The sequence below is a fragment of the Musca vetustissima genome, unplaced genomic scaffold (assembly GCF_032173495.1).
Source record: "Musca vetustissima isolate MV318-11 ecotype Yass unplaced genomic scaffold, APGP_CSIRO_Mvet_v1 utg758840, whole genome shotgun sequence".
NCBI lineage: Eukaryota > Metazoa > Arthropoda > Insecta > Diptera > Muscidae > Musca > Musca vetustissima.
Genome location: NW_026876860.1, coordinates 1 through 19665, shown reverse-complemented (window position 1 = coordinate 19665; position 19665 = coordinate 1). Strand labels below are relative to the sequence as shown.

General features: G+C 35.0%; 3 protein-coding genes across 3 annotated transcripts; 1 reads left to right on the top strand and 2 right to left on the bottom strand.

Annotated features, from left to right (window-relative positions):
* Window positions 1–2353: 2353 nt before the first annotated feature.
* Window positions 2354–11755, bottom strand: LOC133321391 (sugar transporter SWEET1-like). Its single transcript, XM_061530478.1, is given in 3 exon segments — window positions 2354–2783; window positions 11582–11630; window positions 11633–11755. Coding segments are annotated over 3 exon segments (597 nt in total). The 5' UTR covers window positions 11751–11755.
* A 3659-nt stretch (window positions 11756–15414) lies between these two features.
* Window positions 15415–16046, top strand: LOC133321390 (histone H3-like centromeric protein A). The gene is made up of 2 exons (XM_061530477.1): window positions 15415–15754; window positions 15814–16046. Exons 1-2 carry the CDS (start codon window positions 15415–15417, stop codon window positions 16044–16046), a joined length of 573 nt encoding a protein of 190 aa, XP_061386461.1.
* A 1467-nt stretch (window positions 16047–17513) lies between these two features.
* LOC133321388 (DDB1- and CUL4-associated factor 13-like) lies at window positions 17514–18727 on the bottom strand. The gene is made up of 2 exons (XM_061530476.1): window positions 18129–18727; window positions 17514–18066 (listed from the first exon to the last, which is right to left on the bottom strand). The coding sequence occupies exons 1-2, from the start codon at window positions 18725–18727 to the stop codon at window positions 17514–17516; spliced, it is 1152 nt and encodes a 383-aa protein (XP_061386460.1).
* Window positions 18728–19665: the final 938 nt, after the last annotated feature.

Genomic DNA, 19665 nt, shown 5'->3' with positions numbered 1-19665 from the left:
TTAGGTTTGTTCGTTTACTCAATAATTTGTATAAAAAAATATTACAAAATCTTCGTTTACCTAAAAGTCCAGTAAATTGAGAGAGCAGATTTGACAGTTGTGTTACTGAGTATTTGCAAATTATTACAAGGAAACAATTTTGTTCTTTTAATCATCTGTGTCGATACAATCTTTTTACTGATTAATTTGTATAAAAAAATATTACAAAATCTTCGTTTACCCAAAAGTCCAGTAAATTGAGAGAGCAGATTTGACAGTTGTGTTACTGAGTATTTGCGAATTATTACAAGGAAACAATTTTGTTGTTTTAATCATCTGTGTCGATACAATCTTTTTTCTGGATGTTGTTCGTTTATTTGCTTTTTTCTCTCTAGAAAACGAAAAATTCGTATTTAACTCTGCAAATTAGATTTTATTTGGTCTGTTCCCGTATTTTTTAAATTTTATTTTTTTATTTAATTTATTTTATTGTCCAGTCTTTGGATCTTATACCAAAGACAGACGAGAGCCTTAATTTGCATTAAATAATTCTTAATTTGAATTAATATTTACCCCTGACAGACGAGAGTTCCTGCATTTATGAATCAGTTTTTTTTTTTCAAAACTATTGTTTGTCTGTGTGTAGGAAGAAAATATTGACATTTGTTTACAATATTTTTAGGATTACATCGTTATGAAAAGGATATATGACAGACAGAAGGAATAACAGCTATAATTACGATAAAACAGCGCCCAATTCGACGGAATGTTGTATTTTGCCTTTATTTCTAATTTTTATTTCCATAAACGTAAACAATTTTGACAACAATCAATTTATTTTCTATAGCATTGCCATATTGAAATTGCTTAATTCAGTATAAATTCAGTTTGATTTTGTGCATTTAAACAACACATAAAAATTTATTTGACATATATGCAAAGGAAATGACATTGAAACCCACTAACAAGGTTAATTACAACACATAAAAATGAGGATAATTTTCAAGTTAATTTGAATTAAGGCTGTTAATGCAAATTAAGGCTGTCGTCTGTCTAGGCTATTAAGGCTGTATTCTACATTTCACAATTAAATATAAATGTTATCATTACAAAGCGGCTTGGTCTACTAAAAATATTATTCCGAGAAAATTACAAAAAAAAATTTTGATTAATTGGATAATGGGTTATGATTAAAAAATGGTTTTGATTAATTGGATTATGACTACTCCCAAAATTATTTTCTTCGATATCACAAAGGAAAATTCGTTTTCGTAGTAGATTCTAGCAGTTCGGGAACAGACCAATCGTTGCATTATGGGTATATTTTTTATATTTGACAGAAGAAGCCACTATCTACAAAGTTGATTTTTTTCACCATAAGTTATCCTAACTTGTAATATTGTAACATGTCATGTATGAGCAGAATTTGAAATATATATCTTAAATAATGGTCTTAAAAATCTGAAAACAAATTCAAACGATTGCAAAATTGTTGTAGAACAAGCAATGTGGAAATTAAAAGTAATATTTAGAATGTGATATTGTATTTTTGATCAGTGAAACTAGATAACTTTCTAACTTCTAATCTCTTAATTTGTTTATTCCCAGACAAACATTTCAATAATAATATTTTATTTTCTTATCAAATTTATTTTAATTTTTTTGTAATAAGCTCTTAATTTGTTATAATTAATTCAACAAAAATTTGCTATTTGAAATATGTTTACAAAGTGTTTATTATTGTGTGTTATATTTTTTCTTATTTTCTTTTTTAAGTTAACTTATAAATTTTGTTGTATAGCTAATAAGAATAGAAATAGTAATAAAAAACAACAACAATTGTAGTAATAATAATTATCATTATATTACATTCTAAATAACAATATTTATAGATATGTGAAATAATTTTGATTTTATTAAAAAAATAATAATTGATTAAATATTTATATATCGTTATACGTTATTGGAAGATGTTTTATTATTGTCAAAAAGTTATGCACTTATGGATTTTTTTATTTTCTTGATTTAAAGTTAAAGCCTTTTTATTTGTTAATATTTTTGTTTTGTTGTTTTAATGTATTTTTTATTTAGCAAAGCAAAGCTCTTTTGTGCAATGTGCCATTATGTTTGTGGGTATGTATGTCTGGATTTAATCCCTTTTCTTGTTGGCTTTTGATTTGGATGGACTATTGTTGTTTGATTTCAATTTTTTATATGGTGTACCATCACCATCAGCTGTGGTTGTCTTTACCGGATTTGAACTGTTTGGATATATGGCGAATAGTGAGAGTTGTATAAAACTCAACAAGAATAAGAACAAGTTTTGATACTGTAAATAAATTAATAAAAAGGTGTTGGATTAGAAAAAAGGATTTCAGGTAAATTGTGAATTACTTACCGCTACAACTTGATTTCTGATGGAAATGCCATATGCAGCCCATGATGCGGCCACAATTGTTCCGGACAATATCAAGGGGAATGGTAGTCCTTCAGTGCTCTTGGTTTCAATAATTTTACCTAAATTCAGCAGTGGCATGCCGACAAGTACTACCAGAATGGCGGTGATAATCATACCAAAACGGAATTCAATTTTGGCGGGATCTTCAAAGTTGGCATATGCCAAACAGCCCAGCGTAAAGGTGAAATACATTGCAATTTTCGACCAGATTTTCGATCTAAACGTTTCCGAGGCATACCAATAGAAGACAACCATGAAGATGACGTTAATGGCAAAACCAATGACATTGACTTTGATCATTGCTTCATCGCCCATTAGGGCCCCCATTTTTAAACTTAATATTGTTCTGAAAATAAAAAAGAAAAGAAAATTAAAAAAATAGACCTTTATGTGAGAAAAATACAATTGCTCTATTCCAAATGCTGTAAGGATATTCTAATAATCAAAATTGTTATCGATTTTGCCTTTATAAATTTAAAATTTTGTATACCTTCTTGATTACGGAGACAGTTCAAATAAATCTCGTTAAAAAGCCACAATGGATTACAAACAAACAATTAGTTCCGAAATGTCATCTACAGACAGAAAAAAAGCCGTATCCCTTTTTATAACGGACATTCATATATCACCTGAACAGTTACATAGTAGCGTTGTTTATGTCCTGCATATTTTTTGCAAAGCAAAACAGACAAACAATTTACACCCACTACAAAGCTATTAAGCTTTTCATTTGTTTCTCTAACATTCTCTTGAGTTTATGACCCTTTTGTGGACACCGCCACACTAACAGATAGGCATAGGTTGACTACCAGAACACAACCAGTTGAATTCTTTACAACATGTCTTAGCGGCAGTTTATTTGACCTAGCCGGGTAAGTGGGTAGGCGAGTATGCAAACACTTCAACGTAGTTGTTCTTTTTTTCTCTAGTTTAGCATGCACTTGTTTCACCTGCTAGCCTTCTCAGATATCTGATAAAAAATCTCTTACGATTAAAAATTACTGTAATTTGCATGTTCTAACATGCAGCCATACAGACGGAGAAAAACACGTTTTTTCGGAATTTAAAGTTATGGCAGCGGACTTGCAAAAATGCAATAGTAGGCAATTATTGTAAATTCTACCATTCAACATTGCTCACTAAAATGTTGAATATTATAATTAGAGAATATTAAAGGGTTATCCATTTTGTGGTTTCAAAAATATGGAATTTGACATTTGCCTAAGTTGTTAAAAATTATTATTTCTTTTCAGTTGAAAGTCAGGCGGAAATAGAGCGGCCAAATGTTGCCTCAATTGGACAACCTTACATCAAATCAGACGAAAATATATATATGAGGGTTATATCTGAATGTGAACCGATTTCAATAACACTGAATACATATCATTCCCGGAAATTTGGTGCACCATTTAGGTGAAATTAGTCGAAAATACATATAAGGGTAAGAAAAAAAACTGCAACAAAGTCAAACACCATAATTTTTACAATGTTTTTATTTTATTGAATGAAAACAAAATATCTCGGAAATAGCATCAAATTTAAGAATAAGTTTAGATTTGTCCGAATTGGTAACCTTTGACACGAATTATGGCCTTCAAATGGCACGAATTATGGCCTTCAAATGGCACGAGTTGTGTCCTTCTAACGCTGCCCCTTCTATCGCTGCTTTGCGGTATCTTGGCCCATTCCGGCCATTCTACGTAGGGTAGAGTAAACTAAGTTCACATGATATTCAAAATCCAAATGCCTATCGAGAAGAACACCTAGGCACATATGTTTGTCTACAAATTCAATTTTGTCCGAATCTAAAATATATTAGAGCTGTAATTATAATTGTCAAACAAAATCGCTATAGTCATTCCCAAACAGAAACAGAAAGATACAACAATACCAGACGACATGCGGAAGAGGAAAACTTAAGTTGATTGTGTAGTTTATCAATCATTATATTGTATGATATAGAATTAGAAACATTAGTAAGATCAAGAAAGCCCAATGCTGACAACTTGTGTTCATTAAAATCTTGTCTACGAAAAACATGCAGATTACCAAAAAAATAAATTCCTGGTCTGCAAAAGTATCTTGTCCCTGATTAAATGCTCACAAATCTTTGAAAGAACAAACAAAATCGAAATAGGCCTCAAATCATTAGCATTGTAAGCCGTTGAAGATTTGGGAATCGGTACAACCCTAGCAGTTTTCCATGCCGAAGGAAAACCAAATGTATAAATTTTGAATTTATTATTAATATTGAATTATTCTTAGGCATATATTGAACTTGTAATATAATATTGGCCGTGAAGGCTTCCTTATTACTGAATGAATAAATGAAATGTGGTGAGCATAGCATTAAATTAATCAAGCTCTACGTTATAAGGGGACAAGATCCTCAGGTCTTGTCCTCAAAGTTGGCCTAGAGTTATGAAGCACATTAAGGCACAATCTAGAACAGCACGCACGAAAGTTTGTAACTAGGTGAACATTAAACATATTTATGTTAAAGTCTCCCACTGTTAAAACATTGGAATATTTACAGAAAATGTCAGTGTGAAGTTCCTTAAAGAATGCAATATCCGCAGGAGGAGGCCAATAGACAACACAAAATATAATCATAATTTCGCCTAAATATAACTCGCATAATAGAGATTCGCATTTACCCAAAAATGAGGTTTTAAATACAACCATATGCTTTACTCTAGATGATACATATAGACCCACACCACCACCTCTTGAGTTTTCTCGATTATTTATAATGAATGAATATCCAGGGATATTAACCAGATTTGAGCCACGCCTCAGACAACCCAATAACATCGTGTTTCGACTCCAAAATTATAGATTTAAACTCCTCAAACTTAGAAGACTTCAATGAAGGGCATATGCTCTGAAAATTACTATGTCCAATACAGAAGTTGTCATTACCGCACAATTCAGAATTGACAAATACAGCGTTACTAATTATTGGACCTATATTTAAATCAGAAGACATATAAGGCTTGAAAGAAAAAAAGTGTTCAAAGGTCCATCATTCTCCACAACTTAAATGACTACCTCAGACATAAAATAAGAATAATAACCGCTCTGACAATTTTTGAAAAAATAATTTTCAAAAAATAATAAAAAAATAAATAATTTTAAAAAATCGCGGATTGATAATTTGTAAAAAATATTTTTTTAATCAAGCTTTGTTAGCTTTGAAAAAAAGTATTTGTAGTATTTGTTAGTCCTGATTTATATTAGGCGAGTTTACTTGCGTCAACTTTTATCTTTCTCTTTTGAACTTGCTTTATGTTTGTCTTGATTTAGATTAGGCGAGTTTACTTGCGGCAAGTCTTTGTTTGTACGTCTCAATTTAGATTGGGCGAGTTTACTTGCGGCAAGTCTTTGTTTGCTGGAGAGAGGGGCAAGGGGAATAGAAATTGAAAAAAATTGCAGTACCGACAATTTTCTGGCAATTCGTTTTGTGTATTTTGTTTGTAGTATCAGTAATTTGAAATACCAATCCAGAACATTGTCACAAAATGTAAAAAAATATATATTTTTGAAACCGAATTGCCTTGTATAGACGCATGAAGCAAGTTCAAAAGAGAACGATAATAATTGCCGCAAGTAAACTCGCCTAATCTAAATCAGGACTAGGAGAGAGGGGCAAGGGGAATAGAAATGGAAAAAAATTGCTCGTACCGACAATTTTCTGGCAATTCGTTTTTTGTATTTCGTATTTTTTGACATTTTATATTTATTTAAATGTGAAAAAACTATTTGAAACAAATAAAAAAAATTTTTTTGAGACCGAATTGCCTTGTATAGATGCATGAAGCAAGTTTAAAAGAGAACGATAAGAATTGCCGCAAGTAATCTCGCCTAATCTAAATCAAGACTTTCTATACAAGGCAATTCGGTTTCCAAAATATTTTTTTATTTGTTGTTTTTTTTTACATTTAAATATATATAAAATGTCAACAAATACGAAATACACAAAACTAATTGCCAGCAAATTGTCGGTACGAGCAATTTTTTTTTCATTTCTATTCCCCTTGCCCCCTCTCCTACAAACAAAGACTTGCCGCAAGTAAACTCGCCTAATCTAATTTGGGACTTAGTTCTTCTGAATATTACAACATTATTTTTTCAATTAATTTATGAAAAAAATTGTTACCAAATAAAAAATGTTAATAGCATATCATCACGGCACATCTAAGGATTGACATTGAGTTGAATCATATCTGTAGTTTTCTTTAATATTTCACAACTAAATATCTAGTTTTCGTTTAGTTTTTTAAGCATAGTTTTTTAAGCACGGCACGTCAGCAAAAAATTGCACACACAAATCTTATCAATGAAAATCCCTATCGAAAACTTTAATATTTTGATAAATGTTTTTGAATTATTGATAGCAGCAGAAGTTCCTCTTTGTAACCCACAAACTGATAAGATTTCAAGTATTTTGACAAATTCATTCGGAAATAATATATCAATTCAATATTAACCCGAAATGATGAAATTGTCCCATTGGCCAGTAACATAAAAAAACAAATACAAACCCCATCCCATCTGTGATTAGAATAAAATTGTCGAGCAAAAACAAAATCTAAAAACGAAAAAGCAAAAGCATCTACAACAAACTAATCTAATCAAATGTAATACCAATAAAAATGTATTTAACGCAAATACTCAAGTTATAAAAATAAAATCAACAGAGGAGCCTAATTGAAATTGAAAGAAAAAAATAATGTCATCTCATCTAAATGCATTGCGTGGCAAGCGTTTTTCGAGGAGTGTCCCACGGCCGTACTGGTTGCGGAAAAACGTAATTTAATTAACAAATGACTTTAACAAATTGAAAACAACGAAGGGTGTGTCGGGATGGATGGCAATGATGAACATTTTTCAGATATAAATAAATAAAAAATACATAAGGGGCTTTTTTATAACGTCTTTCCAAAAGCTATCACATCTAAAGGATTGGATATTTTATAGTAGCATATGTCAAGGACTATCAAAGACGTGGATTTTTTAAAGTAGATTTCTTGACTGGCATTCTTTTAAAGTATATTTCATGAAGGACTATCACAGGCGTGGATTTTTTAAAGTTAATTTCTTGAAGGACTGTAAGAGACGTGGAATTTATTTGAAAGGAAAGAAAAGAGGCTATTATTAGGAGGAAGGTGAGAATAGTTTCGATGGCTAAAGAAATTGGACAGAAAATCATATTACGTGCTAAGGTTGCTCTTTCCTAACCACTTTAGGTTTCTAATGATGTATTATAGATCAAAGCAGGTTCCATAGTTGAGAAGAAGTTTAGAGACGTTGGAAAGAGAGCACCCGCTAGTCTGTCCCGTCTGTAGGCCAAAACTGGACAGCGACACAGGAGATGCTCAATTGTCTCCGTCTCCTCCTCGTCAGCACAGAGTTTGCAGTAATCAGTAACATTATGGTCCCATTTACTGGTAAAGGCCCTGATATTGCAATTACCAGTAATGACTCCTGTCATTACTCTAATTTCAGCTTTGCTCAGGTTCAACAGTGAGTTTGTCCTATTGATCTTGATAGATCTTGACACATTTCACCTAGGTTCTTTGTGCCAGAGTTCATTGGCTCGTTCGTCGAAGAACGCCTCAAAGTTCCGAATGATATGACAGATGGGTAGTTTGATTGAGCAATCGATTGCTAGACCTGTAGATTGAGATCCTTGTCTAGCTAATTCGTCTGCTTTTTTCATTACCCATGATGTCACGGTGACCTGGTACCCAACACAGCCGATAGCTGTAACTGAGCACGACATCAGATTTGATATTACAGGATTTGATGGCTTTAAGAGCCGCCTGACTATCCACAAAGATAGTCACTGGTTCAACGATCTCCGCATCCAGACTTTTTATTAATTTCTCTGCCTTCCAGATCGTCAAGATTTTAGCTTGGAAAACAGGGCCCTACGCGCTGCCTGACACTTAATGCTGAGACACAGAGGCCTTAATTAGTCACCGGTTCAACGATCTTTGCATCCAGACTTTTTATTAAGTCCGCTGCATTCCAGATCGCCAAGATTTCAGCTTGGAAACAGTGCACTACGCGCTGCCTGACACTTAATGTTGAGACACAGAGCCCTTAAGTTCAGCATTTTTTTCAGAGCTGCTTGTGGGATTTCAGAGCTACTTGTGGATTTACTCCAAGGCCGCTAGCCTTGGCCCAGCGTGACAGTGTCGATAAGGCTCTTTGCCTGAGCTCCGAAATTGTCGACGGAAATTTTCCGGAAATCAATATCACCACGTCGGCCGCATAGGATACGACTTTGATACCTTTCCCTTCCAGTTCCATCAGAATATTGTTGATTACAAATTGCCGTAGCAAAGGTGAGAGCTCCCCGCCCTGAGGGATGCCTCTAGTTACTGTTTTCCTGATTTTTGTATCCCCACATTTGAATTTATAATTCTGCTATTTAGCATTTTATCTATGTAACTAGGAAAGGTTTCAGGAATGCTAACTTTTTTAAGTGAGTGGTTTACGGACCCACAGACTTGCGAATTGTTAAGAGAGGTGGTGCCTACACAACTCCACCTCATGCTGTGCAGATTCCACAGACTTGCGAATTGCTAAGAGAGGTGGTGTCTACACAACTCCTAATCTCCTGGTCAATCAATCTTTCGACAGTCTTGAGAAGAAAGGATGATAGGCTAATGGGCCACGATCCTTAGACCCGGAACGCACGAGAGAGTCAAGCACCCCGTATAGATCTTCCCAAGGAACAGATATATACTTGGCGAGGCAAACTGAATCATAGCCGGTATGATACTATCTGGTCCTTATGTTTTATATGGATTGAACGTGTTGACTGCCCAGCATATCTTATTTCTTCTAACCACCTTGTCTGTAAGATCGAAATCTATACTCGCAAGATGTTGAGTGTCATCACATTCAATTTTGATGGTATCCACAACTTTGCAACCTAGGAAATGGGTTTCTGCTAGGAGGTTACTAGTCTCAGAGCCGGAGTTCGTCCACGCACCACACTCTTGTTTCTTGATACTCATAATGGATTTCGGATCAGTGGATAGTAATCTTCAAAACCTAGCAGCGTCGTTGACTTCTATCGACTCACAGAAATTAATTCAAAACTTTTTCTTGGCACGCTTAATCTCACTCTTATATTTGTTGAAATGTACTTTAAAGAAGTTACAGTCAATATTGAGTTTTGATTTATGCGCCCTGTTGTACAGTCAAAAGATCTATCCCAGTCGTGGATTTTTTAAAGGATTTTTTAAGACGTTCAAATCAATAGTCTTAATTTTTAAGGTCGTTTTTTCAAGGAGGTAATTTTTTGAAGGACTATCAGAGCAGTCTGGATTTTTTAGAGAATTTTTTGAAGCGCTATCAGAGAAGTAGCTTTGGTTTTTAGGGAATTATCAGTCTTGAAATTTTATTCAAGGACTATCAGAGCTGTAAGCGTTAAATTTTTAACACATTTTCTTCAGAGAAAAAGCTGTAAGCCTAGTAAATTTTCGTAGATTATTTGAAGAACTACATATCTAAAAACGAGAATTTTTTATGAGTATTCATGAAGGACTATCACAGCATGGACTTTTTAGTTACATTTACGGCTCAAAATAGACGTCTTATTTTACAAAGCTTTTCTTACGGACAATTTCTGTTTAATTCTCTGCTATTAATACAAGGTAATAACTTCAATCTTCACCTCTTCCATAATTTGTTCAATGGAAACTATTGCAAAATTTTTGAAAATATCTTACTGTTTTCCTGATTTTTGTATCCCCACATTTGAATTTATAATTCTGCTATTTAGCATTTTATCTATGTAACTAGTAAAGGTTTCAGGAATGCTAACTTTTTTAAGTGAGTGGTTTACGGACCCACAGACTTGCGAATTGTTAAGAGAGGTGGTGCCTACACAACTCCACCTCATGCTGTGCAGATTCCACAGACTTGCGAATTGCTAAGAGAGGTGGTGTCTACACAACTCCTAATCTACTGGTCAATCAATCTTTCGACAGTCTTGAGAAGAAAGGATGATAGGCTAATGGGCCACGATCCTTAGACCCGGAACGCACGAGTGAGTCAAGCACCCCGTATAGATCTTCCCAAGGATCAGATATATACTTGGCGAGGCAAACTGAATCATAGCCGGTATGATACTATGTGGTCCTTGTGATTTATATGGATTGAACGTGTTGACTGCCCAGCATATCTTATTTCTTCTAACCACCTTGTCTGTAAGATCGAAATCTATACTCGCAAGATGTTGAGTGTCATCACATTCAATGTTGATGGTATCCACAACTTTGCAACCTAGGAAATGGGTTTCTGCTAGGAGGTTACTAGTCTCAGAGCCGGAGTTCGTCCACGCACCACACTCTTGTTTCTTGATACTCATAATGGATTTCGGATCAGTGGATAGTAATCTTCAAAACCTAGCAGCGTCGTTGACTTCTATCGACTCACAGAAGTTAATTCAAAACTTTTTCTTGGCACGCTTAATCTCACTCTTATATTTGTTGAAATGTACTTTAAAGAAGTTACAGTCAATATTGAGTTTTGATTTATGCGCCCTGTTGTACAGTCAAAAGATCTATCCCAGTCGTGGATTTTTTAAAGGATTTTTTAAGACGTTCAAATCAATAGTCTTAATTTTTAAGGTCGTTTTTTCAAGGAGGTAATTTTTTGAAGGACTATCAGAGCAGTCTGGATTTTTTAGAGAATTTTTTGAAGCGCTATCAGAGAAGTAGACTATCAGAGCTGTAAGCGTTAAATTTTTAACACATTTTCTTCAGAGAAAAAGCTGTAAGCCTAGTAAATTTTCGTAGATTATTTTTAGAACTACATATCTAAAAACGAGAATTTTTTATTTTGTTTTTGTTGAAGGACTATCACAGCATGGACTTTTTAGTTACATTTACGGCTCAAAATAGACGTCTTTTTTTACAAAGCTTTTCTTACGGACAATTTCTGTTTAATTCTCTGCTATTAATACAAGGTAATAACTTCAATCTTCACCTCTTCCATAATTTGTTCAATGGAAACTATTGCAAAATTTTTGAAAATATCTTCAAATCAATATCTGAAGTAAACAATTACACATTAATAAACATTTTAAAATAAATACATATGTATATACATATTTTTACTTACAATGCAATACCTCCCAGGAATGGATCTGTGTGTTATTGATCGCTTTTTTTTTATTACGAATGTCGTTGAGTAGAAAAACACCGGATAAAAATTGCAGACATGTTACCGAACCGGCAGATTTGGCAATGTCATCACTGTATGGCGCCAATATATCACTTAGTGCATCCATGTTGTTGTTGTAGAATTGTGTTGCCAACACAAACTTTGAAAAATCTGTTGTTGTGTTGTGAGTGAAATGTAACAAAAAAAAATTAAATCAAGCGTAAGAGAAGATTTCAGAAAGCATTTTAGGTGACAATTTGTTCAAATAACAAGAACAACAACAAAATTAACAGAATCAACTTCGTTGTATGTTAGGTTTAGGGATTCCAGTACTACTACTCTGCGCTCCATAAATGAGAGAGTTATGAAAGTGCTGAAAGAGGTTATGGAGGGGGTTGCAATGGGAATTGTAAAATAAATACAAGTTCAAGTTCACAGATTTGTTGGCTTTTTCTCACACAGGGCACCTTGCAACCATCCAATAAAAATGTAAAATTCTAACAGACTTGGTTATAAAGCGGTTTACAATAAATGTCGTTATGCGAATTATCTCTCGCTTTTTTTATACAATGCACTTGACTGTCAATTAAATTCCAATTGATTTTTATTTTAATTCGATTCTTTTTTATTTTGTTTTTGTTGTACACTAATTAAAGCCTTTCTTAATCAATGGTCATTCGTTCTTTTTTTATTTTATCTCTCACAATACTTTTTGGCCTTTGCCAAATGAAAACACAAAAAGATTTAAATTTCTAATCACCGTAATGCAAAATATAAAACAGAAAACCAAAAACACACAACCGTACCGTTACGCACGCAAACAAAAATCGGTTTGTGCGAGCAAATATTCTCTCTCGGACGGTTCAACAACAACTGTTGTGTGTTTTACTGCTTTTTTCAATTCTCGTGCTAAAGCAATGTTTTGAAAGTGTGCCCCCCAGACTGTGCCGTCTGTAGGCCAGGATTGGCAAAAATATGACAATAGTGTTGTCAACTTTGAAGTATCCCTCTCCTCCTCCTGAACACAGTGTTGCCAACACAAAGGCTTTGAAGAAAATGGTGTTCCCATTTACTGGTAAAGGCCCTGATGATTTCAGGCATGACATTTTAGGTGACAATTTGTACAAATAAATCATCATAAAATAGGTTAACCCGTTAAAAAGTTCTAATGTATGGTAGGTTTAGGGATGTGCTGTCACTAATGTGGCTGCAGCACTCCGAGACCAATTGGCCGCAACTGCCCATGAATGATATGGAGAGTTCTGCAGGGGATTGAAAAGATACTTACTTACTTAGCTGGCGTGTTACGAACAGTTGTTCCATAAACCGAGCTTAGAAAAGATTTCCAAGCGTTTCGATCTTGTGCGCTTCTCATCTAATTTGAAAAATCACGTTCCAAGATGTCTTCTATTTCTTTCATTACCCATGATGTCACCTTGCCCTTGCGTGAACCAACAAAGCCGATAGCTGTAGCCTTTTGAGGACGGCATCAGATTTGATGTGTGCAGTATTTGATGACTTTAAGAGCCCTCTCCTGACTATACACAAAGATTGTCACCGGTTCAACGATCTCTGCATCCAGTCTTTTTAGCAATTCCACTACCTTCCAGATCGCGAAGATTTCACTACAGTTGTTACCCAGCTTGTATGTAAGCTCAAGACCTAACCTTTCACAGTAGGCACCTGCGCCACAGTTCATTGGCTCATTCGTTGAAGATCGCATCAAAGTTCCGAAAAAGGTGACATGTGGTTGATGTGATTGAGCCATCGATTGCTAGATATGTAGATTGAGATCCTTGTCTAGCTAATTCGTCGGTTTTTTCATTACCCATGATGTCACGGTGCCCTTGTACCCAACAAAGCCGATAGCTGTAGCTGAGGACGGCATCAGATTTGATGTTGCAGTATTTGATGACTTTAAGAGCCGCCTGACTATACACAAAGATTGTCACCGGTTCAACGATCTCTGCATCCAGTCTTTTTAGCAATTCCACTACCTTCCAGATCGCGAAGATTTCACTACAGTTGTTACCCAGCTTGTATGTAAGCTCAAGACCTAACCTTTCACAGTAGGCGCCTGCCCCCGTATCTTCTTCCATCTTGACTTTTTATACAGACGGATGTATAAAAAATCAGACCGTCCAGAGGGTTGCTACGTTCTCTACTACGGATAACGACATCTATATCGTCAAATCTCAGGACTGGTGATATATAGTCGCTTATTTTTATACGTTGAGCCAATGTCATACCTAATTCGTTGAGGATACATCCATGCCCATAGGTACAATTTCGCCATAGATTTTGTTCACGCTGCCTGACACTTAATGCTGAGACTCAGAGGCCTTAAGTTGAGCATTGCGTTCAGAGCTGCTTGTGTGGTGGTCCTCACGGCTCCAATTATTGAAATCGAGACGGCTCTTTGAACCTTTTCTAGTTTGATAGATGTCCACTTATGGCGCAAGCAGTGCCACCAGACAAGAGAACCATAGGAACGGATGGGCCTTACCAGGGTGTTATGCATCCAGTGTATAGTCGATGGTTTTAGCCCCCAACTTTTCACAATGGAATTCTTAAATGTATAGGGTGCAATTTGCCCTCTCTTCGCCCGTCCCTCAGCGTTCCTGTTCCATCGTAATTGATCCAAGATTGTGCCAATGTATTTTGCTTCGGGGACCAGACGAAGTTGCACCCCATCCAGTGTTGGTGGAGCAAAGTCGCCGAGCTTACGTTTCCTAGTGAACATTACCAGTTCTGTCGTTGTTGGATTTACTCCAAGGCCGTTAGCCTAGTAGTTTTTTCCTGATTTTTGTATAAACCACATTTGAATTTATAATTCTGCTATTAGCATTTTATCTTTCCAACAAGTAAGGGTTTCAGGAATGCAAAATTTTTTAAGTGAGTGGTTTACGGACTCATGTTTGACGTTGTTGAAGGCTCCGTCTATATCTAAGAAGGCAGCCAACGTAAAGTTTGAGTTTTCCATATTAATCTCAATATAACTGACGACCTCATGCAGTGCCGATTCCACAGACTTGACTTTTACATATGCGTGCTGTTAAAGTTCTAATCTAAATGCGATACGTTTAGACTACGAAATCTACTCGATCTTAAATGTCAATTTCATAGTGTATACGTTACCTTAATCATCTTCATAAATCCAATAGATTATATTTTACATATACGCTAAGGAATTGACGTTCGAGATAGAGTGGATTTTGTAAATCTAAACCCACTTTTACCTCCATCTCATAAGAACTCAGCAACTCTACTGAGCAGAGTTGCATACAAAAGATGCATGTGTAAACCACGACGTACACTATCCACTGTAAAATGTGCTCGTGTGCTATACACTATAAAATGATCACCTGTCGTGCTATCCACTGTAAGATGATTACAATAGATTATATTTTACGTATAGGCTAAGGAATTGACGTTCGAGATCGAGTCGATTTTGTAAATCTAAACCCACTTTTACCTTCATCTCAGCAACTCTACTGAACAGAGTTGCACACAAAAGATGCATATGTAAACCACGATGTACGCTATCCACTGTAAAATGATAACTAGTGTGCTATACACTATAAAATGATCATCTGTCGTGCTATCCACTGTAGATGATTACAAGTGTACGTCTAAACACTACAAAACCCTAACAATAAGAGGGAACGCGCTTTGCTTTGAATTTTCAAATAAACTAACTTTTTTAAACAAACCGAAAAAATACGATAATAATAAAGGAGAAAATGCCCCCAAGAAAGCCAATTGAACGAAGGAGTGCAGCAACAAGAAGCATGGCGCGTGGAACCTTGGGTGAAGCCAGTGATAGTGATGTCAGCGTCCGAGGTTATTCCCGTATATCGAATCCATACGAAATACCACCATCAACTAGCAAAGAGGCTAGAGATCGTGGGGAACTCGTCTTGCGGGATACACATAATCTACAAAGGGAAACAAGCCGGACTCAACAAAGGGAAACAAGCCGAAATCAGCAAAGAGAAACGCCACAAAATCAACAAAGAAAGGAAACAACTCAGGATGTACTAAGGGGAGCTGCAAAACGTAAACAGCCATCCTATCGTCAAAGACAATTAGCCGACTTGAGAAAAATAATGAAATTACAAAAGTCCACAAGTAAGTCAAGTCCGAAATTAATTCCATCTAAACTACGAATTTCTTGTGTTTTTTTTCAGAATTGCAAATACCTAGAGCACCATTTGCCCGTTTGGTGAGGGAAATTACGATGGATGTACGTCGAGACGTAACACATTATACACCGACAGCGCTGGAAGCGATACAAGAGGCAACGGAAATGTTTATAACACAAATGCTCCAGGATGCATATCTGCTGACATTGCATCGTCGTTGTATTACCCTGTCGGCATCCGATATTGTGTTAATACGTAATTTGAAATTTAATTTGTAGTTGTTTTTGGGTTGTTTCCTTTTGTTTATGATTAGACAGTCTTATAAGTTTCCATGTACATAGTTTGTAATATGTATAGGCACCTTATATGGAATGATAGAGCATACATCAAAATAGACTGATTCATTGTTTTTCTTTGCGGTCGTACATTGTTTTGAACGTGTGTTAAATGTTTATGTAATTTTATATATTTGATTTAATTATTCCAGGACTAATTATTATTAAATAATTAGCATGTCCCTATATATTTAGCTACTTTTTGTTTTACAACATTTATATTTGTGTATTTAATTTTAATATATTATATATTTTAAGTTAATTAAACTTAATCAAATAGCCTTATTTTATGTAATAAAAATAACCATATTATTAAAGAATATTTTTTGTTCGAGGGCCAACATAGCTATAAACGTGGATTTTTTTAAAGAACCAAACTTTATTTTAATTTATTAAGCATAGTAACAAAGCCAAATAGGCCATTTAAGTTACACAAAACAACATAACTTATACTACTCGCGTGGATTTTTTAAAGAATATTTCTCAATAACCATCCCGACTTTAGGCGACGATTTTTATTTTTAAGAATATTTTTCAATAACCATCCCGGCTTTAGGCGTGGATTTTTTAAAGAATATTTTTCAATAACCATCCCGACTTTAAGCGACGATTTTTATTTTTAAGAATATTTCTTAAGGGCAATTTTGGCTTTCATCGGCGATTTTGATTTTTTTAAAAAATATTTTTCAAGGACCGTCCAAATTAAAGGCGTGGACTTTAAAAAATATATTTCAAGGGCGTTCCAAACTATAGGCGTGGAATTTTCTAAAGATTTGTCAAGGGCAGTCCAAACTATTGGTGTGGTTTTTTTCAAGGACAGTCCAGTCTACAACTGTAGACTTTCTTTAAGAAATATATATTTCCGGGACCGTATAAATATATATTTCAGGGGACTTTTCTAAAAAAGATTTTTCAAGGGCCGCCCAGTCTACAAGCGTATGTTTTAAATTAAATATCCTTATAACAATTTGGTATTAATTTTAATTTTGTTTTTGCAAAATAGGCTGAATTCCAATTTGTTGTTTTTATAAAAAACAACTATTTATTAGTGGGGAATGTATGGCATTGTTTGCCGAGGGGCAAACTGTTGTGTGTTGTCACATCGCGACAAATGCACACAACGACTTTGTTGGTGTTGCTAGTATACAGCAACAAACAAAACAGTTTAACCATGCCTGCGTCTAGAACTTCAGTAGTAATAGTAGTTTTTTATAAAAACAACAAATTGGGATTCAGCCTGACTATTTTCCAAAAACAAAATACAAATGGTATCGAAAACAAACCGCCAACACTACTGAAGTATTAATTTTAATTTATTTTATTGTATATTTAAATTCTAATAAAAAACACTCTCTTAACAGCTAATAATTTTATCTGTGCAAAAAAGAAACAAAACAAAGTAGTTCTTGCTCACACCTCCTCTTTTAGTACAGCCTTCTTTTTCTCCGCCACAAATGGCACGGTGCCCGGTTTCGAATGATTACGGACATTAGCTTCCTTACGCAATTCCTTATCCTTAACGGCACGCATTTTCTTCTGTGAATTCAACACGTGACGTGGTACTTGACGATGTCTAGCAATACGTTTAATTTGTGGATGAGCGGCATATTTCTCTTTCAAAGCTTCCTGATAATTGAATGCAACACGTTCACGAGGACGTATAACACCCAATTTCTCGGCGGCTTTAGCTTTCCACATACGTATATTCATCTCGTCGGAACCGGTAAATACGTAGCGGTTATCCAATGACCATGCAACACAAACAATATGTTGCATACGTTTTGTATGATAAATATCACGTGAATGACTTTGGTGGACATTGTAGATGCGTATGGTTTTATCGTAGCTGCCAGAGACGAATTCTTTACCGGTTGGAGAATAATCGACATCGGTGACGGCGGACACGTGATCAAAGTGGATTTTGAGAGGATTTCTCAGCTGGCGGGTATCGAAGGTGTATAAACTATAAGAGAAGAAACAAATTTTATTTAACAATTTTTATATATTGCATTAAGTTTTACTCACTTGCAATCCTCATTGGCCACCGTAAAATTAAATGCCTCCATGGGATTCCATGCCAATTTGTTGCTCTTCATTGTCAATACCATTTTCCTTACGGGATTCGCTTCACGTTGATCATAAAATATAATCGAACGATCACTGCCACAACAAGCCAACACTGATGTCTCCACGGGATTAAAAGCCACTGCATGTAGTGTATCAACACCCCATTTCAAATTCTTCAGTGGATCATTTCTACTCTCATCCCAAATGGAACAATATTCACCACATGTAGCAAATTTCGGTTCTTTACGATGATGTGTTATACCCGTTATCATGGTACGACTTAGTATCGTATTTATCGGTTCTTCATCTTCACCAACATCGGGTGCATTTGAATTCCATACCTTGATATTTTTATCATCGCCCACAGTGAAGAAACGTTCTCCCGAAACATCGTAACAGATACCACGCACAAATCCCTCATGAGCCACAAAACTACGGACACTTTCACGATTTGCCAAATCCCAGACCCGCACCTCACCATCATACGCACCACTCGTCAAGGTTGACAAACGTTTTGGGTGTTTACCAAAATTGTAAATAAACGAATTGTTTGACATGTTTGACATTTGAAATGCCGATAGTTGCCACATTGAATGATCCGCTGCTTGATATTAAACACAATTAAGACGTCGGCGAAAGTCGTAAAAATGCCGGTGTTTTGCAAACGTTATTCAATAACCAGGAAGGAGAGAGTTGATAAGGAAAAAAAAACTTTATTCAAGCCATGGTATTTATGACGTGCAACGATGTTGGACTGTCTTAGCAATTGGCGACAGAAGAGAAATCGACCTTTACAATTCACTAAAGTCTAAAGACTAAAGTCTATCTACAAATCCCTAAACTTATGAATTTATCATTTTTGCAATTATTTCAAACAAAATAAACAAATTGATCAATTAAATACAATAACAAAGTCAATTTCAATATATATTATGCATTTTTACAAGCATTTATCTACAATTCGTTATTCTTTTAATACAAAATTATAAAAACGCACAAACCCAGATGCAACCATCATTGTTGCATGCAACTGATGCTCGTGTGTAAATTCACACAAAGAAATCCTGTAAACTATAAGAAGGAAGAAAATTTTCAAGTCACGTCTGAACAAAAGTGTAATTGCTTGGCCAAAAAGTATTTTTCTTATAAGAAATAGCTGATGAATTCTCAAAATCCGATTTATAGCAGTGAAAATTTGAAGGAGCTAGCCGCATTATATGGAAAACCGTTAGTAGAAGAAGAATATTTAAGCATAACTGTTTGAAAAAAGGTGAAAAAGAAAAATTTTTAAAAATTGCCAGATCACAGGCAAGGACGTCGACGTCACAGCCGGGCGCTAACAACATCTCGAGAGATTTCCTGATGAAAATGAATAATTTGGTAAGTAAAAAAAGTGGAATATAGAGGGGACATTAATTATTGTTGTTGTAATTTTAAGGATCACGTCAAGAATTTCTACCCGGAAAACTATAAATTGGATTTATCGGAAACAATG

Excerpts from the sequence above, each read along its gene's own strand:
- LOC133321390 (XM_061530477.1), top strand. The coding sequence starts at position 15,415 with ATGGCGCGTGGAACCTTGGGTGAAGCCAGTGATAGTGATGTCAGCGTC. Across the intron at positions 15,755-15,813 it reads GAAATTACAAAAGTCCACAA|AATTGCAAATACCTAGAGCA; the intron begins GTAAGTCAAGTC and ends GTTTTTTTTCAG.
- LOC133321388 (XM_061530476.1), bottom strand. The coding sequence starts at position 18,727 with ATGTCAAACAATTCGTTTATTTACAATTTTGGTAAACACCCAAAACGT. Across the intron at positions 18,067-18,128 it reads GTGGCCAATGAGGATTGCAA|TTTATACACCTTCGATACCC; the intron begins GTGAGTAAAACT and ends CTTCTCTTATAG.